Source organism: Ctenopharyngodon idella, chromosome 18 (genome assembly GCF_019924925.1).
Source record: "Ctenopharyngodon idella isolate HZGC_01 chromosome 18, HZGC01, whole genome shotgun sequence".
NCBI classification, from domain to species: domain Eukaryota; kingdom Metazoa; phylum Chordata; class Actinopteri; order Cypriniformes; family Xenocyprididae; genus Ctenopharyngodon; species Ctenopharyngodon idella.
In genome coordinates this window covers 11,620,130-11,627,556 of record NC_067237.1, presented here as the reverse complement: position 1 = coordinate 11,627,556, position 7,427 = coordinate 11,620,130, and the positions used below count along the sequence as shown (strand labels likewise).

Below are 7,427 nucleotides of genomic sequence, written 5' to 3'. Positions count from 1 at the left end.
ATATACACCTAGGATGGCTTTAGGGTGAGTAAAGCTTGGGGTCATTTTTCTAATCCTTTAAGACAAAACCAACTGTTGACTGTCAGTCCATCAAGTTAAGAGTATCACTGAACAGCTGGACACAACAACTGGGGTAGTTAGAGTTTTAAAGCCAACTAAACTTACTGAAGACTTCTCAAAAATATCAGAAAAAGGACATGGAAGTAAGTGACACAGTGTAACAATTTATGTGAAGCAAACTCCACCAGAAAATACAATGTTAAATCTTTTTGAGGTAAGAAAGTTAACTCTGTGGCCTTTGGGCAGTTATTTTCTAGCTGTGAATGTACTTGAATATCAGAGTCTCCAAAACAAGCTTATGCATACTAACATATGTTGAATCACAAATAAAATCTGACAACAAAGGGTTAATACACCTGAGTCTAGATGCATTACTTATTAGAGCATTTACAGCAAGTAGATCAAGGAACATTACAGGCAGTTCTGAGATAAGGTTACTGAAACATGTCAAGACAAGGATAGGAGACCCACATTCTTTCAGTTTCTCTTAATGTTATTTTGTTAACAGTGGCTTTCTTCAGGTATTATAGACCTCTCTGGATGGCACCGCATGATGGTGCACAGTCTCAGGCCCTGCACTAGCAACTACAACTGTTGACTGTCCATTTCATGCTTTAAAGTGCCCTCTCAAAAACACCTATTATATAATGAATTTTTGTTGTTGTTGTTGTTGTTGTTATTTTTGTACAGGAAGATCATGGAGGATCCAAAGCTCCAGTCTGTCATGACAGCAGTGTGAGAAACTGCATACAAGCACATGCAAACCAAATTTTGTACATTTAAAAAAAAAAAAAAAAAAACCTTTCAATTGTACATAAACATTTGCAAATGTAATGTAAAACATGTAATGTTTTAAATGCAATGAAATTTAACTTTTTTTCTTGGCATCTGATGTTATAAATAACATGACTATGCAATACCTTTATACTTGTGGCATAAAAAAAAAACTACAGTACACTATTTATAGATCAGTTAGACAATCGGCTTATCAAAGTAATTTCTTTAATTATTCATAGATTTCTCATTTGACATTTATTCTGCATTCAACTCATTCAACATCTGCATTCAACATTACATTTCTAAAAAAATATTAGCATTAAGCATAAAAAAAAATAAAAAAAAAAATCAACAAAATCAATATAAAAATGAAGGATAGTAAAACCTATCAACTTTACAGTGCATAGTAAAAAACAGTAACAGAAATTTCAAATGTTTAGGACAAAATCAATAATAAACACAGTAATATATACAGAGTAAAAAAAAAAAAAAAAAATCACTTTCCTCTAACAAAGGAGTACGTCATCCCTGAGAACATTGCAAACCTTCTGTCAGATGCTACTTTCGGCCCTGAGAGAACGGGATGCTATGCACAGATAGCACACCTAAAGGTCAATCATTTTCTTTATGTAATGTCATTGTAAAAGCATCATTTTGGGTTGTGAACATGTGAACTGACGCATTCTTTGAGACGAGACTGGCTCAGAGTTCTGCCTCAGACTGGAATTGGCAGGTTGTCCCTGAAACAGGAAGCTCGTTGGGGAACTGGGTAGCTGCACAGATCCTGATATATACGAGCCATCTGATCACTGGCCATGTCATCTGAAATCTCCAAATTCCCACTGCTATACTGGGATCGCCGGGCGGTCACTGTATCCACTAGTTGCTGACAGTTCAATGCTGTGATCTGTTTGGATAAAGAATTAGGTTATTGCAGTGTTTTATAGTGTTTTCAATTCAGGTAATTAAGATATGAATTTAAAAAAAAAAAAAAAAAAATGTGAAAAGAAGCTACAGCAAAGCTAATTGTCTATAAGTAACCTAACAAATGTAATTCATATTAAGAAATTAGTCTATAAGTTTCAGTTTAACACTTTACAATAAGGTTCAGTTAGTTAATGCACTAGGCATCAAACACTAACCTAGATTAATTAAAGCTGTAAAAAGTTGCTGTTCATAGTTAGTTTATTTATAAATCTACTATTTTCTATTCATGATTATTCATTATACATTAATACATATTGGCATTTTTAAAACTAAAAATCTATTAGTATATGTAAAAATTATTTAGATGAATAAATGCTGTAAAAGAATTATTCATTGTGAGTTCAGGTCAGGATACCTACTGTAGTTCAGTTAACACATTGAACCTCACTGTAAAGTGTTAGTTTCCACAAATAACATTTCAACATAATAGAAAGAAAGCTTCTTTTAATATCATGAATTGGAGAATACACTAAATGAGATAATTCTTGTTTGTATATATAATATATTTTATATTAATTACCTGCACAATGATTAATTTGCTCTTGACAGTGCTGAAATCATTAAACTCTTCCCCAAAGCAGAGCGTTACTGTGGGCTCTGGAGGCTGATAATGACCCTCTTGATATAACTGCAGCGCTGCAAGAAAATAAAACAAACATAAATATTTCTTATTCGTATGTGTGAACTAAATCTTATCCATTGATAATTAATACATAATTAATAGATCAGGTCAATTGGATTTCAATAAATTGATTGATAAACTAAACTCATATTAAAAATAATTTGAGTTATTTTCCAATACAATAATTGTATTAATGTTCTTTAAGTACCTTATATACTAACATACTTGATTTTTATTAGTGGTAAATTGCAATTGTGAACTGTATTTCAACAGTCATATATTGAAATATATATATATATATATATATATATATATATTGTTTACCTTGCAGGAACCTGGCAGTGTCGAAGATCTTCACCACAGCATCTCGCTCTAGTTTGCCAGGGTTGGGGTTGCACTGAGGGTCCTGACCACTCCAGAATACTCTACTCTGACACAGGCGCTTGATAAAGATGCCCTCTCGGTTGGCACGCAGCAGTACGCCACGCTCCAAGTGACTGAAGAGCTTACGGGTGACGTGACGCTGGCGCTCGTGCTCGATGAGCTCAACAGACGGGAAGCGGATGTTCTGGAGGCTGTCCGGTCCATACAAGAAGCCGTTAGCCAGAGGGGGTTGACATGGGGAGATACGGCAGCCCTCTGGATGAGTGGTAACCATGCTGCCCACCAGCCGACCTCCATAGTAGAAACAAATCATCATCTGAGAAAACGCTGGAGGCAGGGAGAAATTTGCGGTTAACCATCCCACTGAAACTATCAAGGAATTAAAACAGGGTTGCCAGGGTTTTCTACAATTTTTCTAGTCAACTCTATTTACTTGAAAGGGTTTAAAAAGTCAGTCTATACAAACAGTCTATTCACATGCAAAATGTGCTGAAAAAAAAATGTGCTGAACAAATGTTCTGAGTTGATATAAATAAATACACACAACAGAATACACAACACATACCAGCATTGAATGTGCCTGCAGGATCCTGATGAACAGCAGCTGTGAATGTATATAAAACACATCAATATAAACACAAAGAGCTGAACACAACATAGCTCTCAGTACCTACCACTACAAAAAAGAGGGTGCAAAACAGAAACACTAAGTCAGCAACTCTGATGGAAATTAGTCAATCTTACTCTGTGTAGCATGTAAATGTTTTTTTTTTTGTTTGTTTGTTTGTTTTGCAATTTCTATTTTTTATTTTTGAAAACAGTTCTCATGCACTCATGAAAATATCAAGAAAGTACTTATGGTAAATTTACTTTTATCTTATTTCTTAAACATTATTAAAATGTAAAGAAAGAAATCATAAACAGTGGTACCATTGTGAGATCCTTGCTGCCACCATTCCTGCACTGAAAGCATGTTACTGCCTTCATCCAGGGGAGAATGACTACGCTTCAGGATGCCCATGTATTCATCATTTGAAGACTGCACACACACATTATGCAGACATAAGCCATCAGTCAAATATCACCACAATCCACAATAAATCTTTATTTCCCTCAATACCTTCATCATTCAGAGAGAAAAACGAGCAGTTACCAGGTGGAGAAATGGCAATACCTCTTTAATAAGTTCATCCAGGTCTGGTGAGCAGTCCATGTCAGTGGGGTCAGTGCTGCAGCAGGACAGGGCAGGGAGTGTGCCTTTACCCACTACAAAATAGAATATACGCCCTTAATTAACTTAAATTGTAAAGACAATGGGATTTTTAGATAAATAGTAAAGAGTCACTCCAGAGTCACTGAACTATTTTTAATATATGCCTGTAAGAATTTGTCTCTGTGCTATTTCTAACGTTTCTTGGAAAAGAAAAACAAAGCGCATGCACACACACTCAAACATACACTTCTGTTCCTCCTCTGGCACAATCCGGTACACTTTGTAAGGCTCAGAGATGTCAAGCTGGGATCGGTCAGTAACTTCCTCAAAATCTGGGCTCTTGTTGAGTGCACAGCGCAATCTGGTCTTCCATGTCGCTGGTTCAGCTTTATCTCCCTCCTTAAACTTCCCTTTAAATATCGCCCACGCCTGTGAAAACAATTGCTTAGTCAGACATCACCACAACATCAGAATTCAAGAAATAGACTTGTAAGGTAACTGAGGGGCTGAATATGGTGCACATTAATATGTTTTAGAATCAAAAATATTATAAAAAATACATTATATTATCTCATTAATATAATATAACTATAAACAATATAATTTAGTACCCCCACCAACCAATATTTACTGTAAAAAATAAGCTAGCAGGAGATTGAAAGCCAGCGATGTCAAACTGTGACAAAATCTAAAAGGGAGGAACAATCCTTCCCTCGGTTTTAACATTAGTTAATTTGAACATAAATTAAAATAAAACATAGCACATTCAGATGTTACACTTGTGCCAAACTTTTGTGTAGCCTATATGACATTATCTAAATACCCAGAATCTTCATTATTTTTATTATTTATAATAAATTAATGCTTACTTTGAAGATGGACGCATCCACCTCTTGGTTGTAGTCTTGTTTTCCTGCATGTTTCCAAGGGATTCGAAACATGGTGCGTTTCTCATCCTCCCATAGCAGTCCATTATATATGTTACTGTTTATCTGTTCTATAAGCCACTGTTTCAGTCTGCGGCCACCCGGATTCATCTTTGACACTCTTAATTCACTCTAATGTCGTTACAGCGGGCTGCTGAGGAATATAAATTTCACATTCACAACTTTCCACGCAGCTTTATTTATAATGAAAAAGACACCCGCTCAAGTGACTAAAGAACGTCGTGAGAGCTGATTGGTCGGCGCAACGCCCAGGCGTCCAATCACTACGCTTTATGGCTGGCGATATATGAATATGTAAATTTGATTCTACGAAGCGGACGCATTTACAAGAAATCTCAATCCAGTTCTGGAGGTGTGTAGAGTGACCTGAGAGGAAAGAGGGGAAAGGGTCTTTACAGGCACATCTTGATACCTAAACCCAATTTACTGAAGTCTCCTAAATGGGGGAGAGTCTAAAAGTAAAATGAAATCCTCTTTTACATACATACTGTAGCTACATAAACCTTAAACTATTCCGATTATGAATCATTGTACAGCATAAAACAGTTGTCTATTTTATGCTACATGTTACTATGTTAACATAATTTGTGTTATGGTAGTTTCATATTAAGATATATCTCAAAAAGTATTTCTTAACTGAAAAAAACAAACAAATGTTCCACGTGACTCAAATAGTTGTGGTTCATCATCAGAGCATCCATAGATTTAATAATGAACAGTTAAATAAAGCCTGATTGTGGTGGCATGTTCTGAAATGGTTGACATCTCATATCAAAGACACGTCTAACCTGCTGTCAGGAAGTTTAAAGATCATGTGGAAACCATAAAAAGCGGATCTTGAAAAGGTGAGGTTGCATGCTGGTGGTGTGTTTGAGGATATGAGCACAGGTAGTGGTCGTCGTGAAGGAGTTTTCTCTTTAAGACAGTTTGAGAGGAAGCTGAGCATGACACGACTAATCAAAATATGTCTTTTTTACTAGTTCAACAGTGTGAAGTAGGGCTTGGCAATAATATGGTTAAATTGTATGTTAATGTTGTCCATATATAAAATAATGAATTATTATTTTTTTTAAGGTTTTTTTTTTTGGTGCGAGTGAAAAGTGCATTTAAATCACTGAGATATATATCATGTTGCTTAATTATATATGGCTAGCAAATCATCACGTAAATACTGTTGAAGAACAGTACTGTGTGAACGAGCTGATACAACAGTGTTTTTCATAAAGAAGTTACTTTGTTGTTTTAGCTAAACCCAATTCATCACTTTATATAAGGCATCTCACACTAACATAATAATAATAATAGGCAAATATAAGCTCTGGTTTAATACCATTGTTGCATGTTTGCAATAAAATATCTTATATCTTATGAACAGTTATTTTATGAACAGTTTTTTTTTTTTTTTTTTTTAAATGACACTTTACATTGAGCAAAAACGTTAACTCATTGTCATGCAAGTGGTCTGTATGGAAGGTGTTTTTAATACACATCATTTTAATTGTTTTTCTTTATTTATAGATTTTATATTTCATTTGCTTTTTTGATAAAAGCAACAATTATGGTGACTCAAGCTAACAGATTTAAGCAACTTATTAAGGGATTTAATGAAAAAAATGAAATACTCTTTGAATCATTGTGCTCAATGAACTCAAGATAAATCTGAACACTTCAGAGTGCTGATGACTATAATATAAATGTTGAGTGCTCTGCGATCTCTCTTTTGAAAATGAACTATACATGTGGGACTGCCTCACATGCCATTACTGTCCAGCTAGGGTTAAAGCAGGTGGTAAAGCAGAGACGGGTGTCATGGCTGCTTTCATCTGTTGCTGCTTGATGCCCTGTATTGGTTGCAGGATAGAGGGTAGATGCGAGAGCTCTGGCTCATCCACTCCTGATCATTTTGTCGCCCCTGTTCTGCATATAGACCCAGTAAAGCTTTGACTTGTTCCTGGTCTTCAAAGGGGCTGGGTCTATAGTTGGCCTGTAACCATGCCCGGTACTGAAAGAGAGAGAGAAAGCAAGTGTGTTCAATGCAAGCAAGCATTTAAATAACCTGCTCTGTCATCAAAACCAGAACAAACTGAAGGTTGTGGTATTACTCAGAGACGACACAGCTTATTTTCAGTTGCTGTGCATGGTTTGGGGCAGAGACAAAAAAAAGGAAATCACAACATTGTTCTGTATGCCATTTTAATGTCTAATGTTTTCCCGATGCCTAACTGAAAGTAGAATTGTGTTGTCAGGGGCTGTTCTCTGTTGTACTGGGGAGACCTCGGTGACTCAATTGCATTTCTTCACATAAATAAAAGAACAAAAGTTGATTGACAATCTTTGATTTGCTCATTAAAAGGACGGTCCCATGCAAATGCCTACTGGAAGCTATTAAAGGCTTTTCTGGAAAATCTTAGACTCACAAGAAGTTAATTTGTTAGAA

The 7,427-nt window shown here is 35.6% G+C and overlaps 2 protein-coding genes across 7 annotated transcripts in view; both read right to left on the bottom strand.

Moving 5' to 3' along the window:
- Nucleotides 1–204: 204 nt before the first annotated feature.
- irf8 (interferon regulatory factor 8) lies at nucleotides 205–5,503 on the bottom strand. 2 transcript variants are annotated; one of them, XM_051871037.1, is made up of 8 exons: nucleotides 4,913–5,503; nucleotides 4,277–4,472; nucleotides 4,005–4,096; nucleotides 3,761–3,869; nucleotides 3,396–3,434; nucleotides 2,771–3,157; nucleotides 2,345–2,460; nucleotides 205–1,744 (listed from the first exon to the last, which is right to left on the bottom strand). In XM_051871037.1, the coding sequence occupies exons 1-8, from the start codon at nucleotides 5,078–5,080 to the stop codon at nucleotides 1,553–1,555; spliced, it is 1,299 nt and encodes a 432-aa protein (XP_051726997.1). In that variant the 5' UTR covers nucleotides 5,081–5,503; the 3' UTR covers nucleotides 205–1,552. The 2 variants fall into 2 exon arrangements, with proteins under 2 accessions (XP_051726997.1, XP_051726998.1); XM_051871038.1 differs by having other exon boundaries at nucleotides 4,289–4,472; nucleotides 4,913–5,236.
- A 948-nt stretch (nucleotides 5,504–6,451) lies between these two features.
- Nucleotides 6,452–7,427, bottom strand: part of dusp22a (dual specificity phosphatase 22a) — a 103,722-nt gene continuing 102,746 nt past the window's right edge. For 2 of the 5 annotated variants that reach the window (XM_051871055.1, XM_051871056.1), the window contains one exon: nucleotides 6,452–6,992. In XM_051871055.1, coding sequence (XP_051727015.1) covers nucleotides 6,810–6,992 — 183 coding nt within the window. In that variant the 3' untranslated portion in view covers nucleotides 6,452–6,809. The remainder of the gene's footprint in view (nucleotides 6,993–7,427) is intronic. The other 3 variants (XR_007926253.1, XR_007926255.1, XM_051871057.1) reach the window with 2 other exon arrangements.

What these genes read in the sequence shown, in the direction of transcription:
- irf8 (XM_051871037.1), bottom strand. Translation starts at nt 5,080, where the DNA reads ATGAATCCGGGTGGCCGCAGACTGAAACAGTGGCTTATAGAACAGATA. An exon ending in TGGATGAACTTATTAAAGAG is followed by an intron (nt 3,870 to 4,004) that starts GTATTGCCATTT and finishes GTGTGTGTGCAG; the next exon opens with TCTTCAAATGATGAATACAT. An exon ending in GCAAATTAATCATTGTGCAG is followed by an intron (nt 1,745 to 2,344) that starts GTAATTAATATA and finishes TTATCCAAACAG; the next exon opens with ATCACAGCATTGAACTGTCA.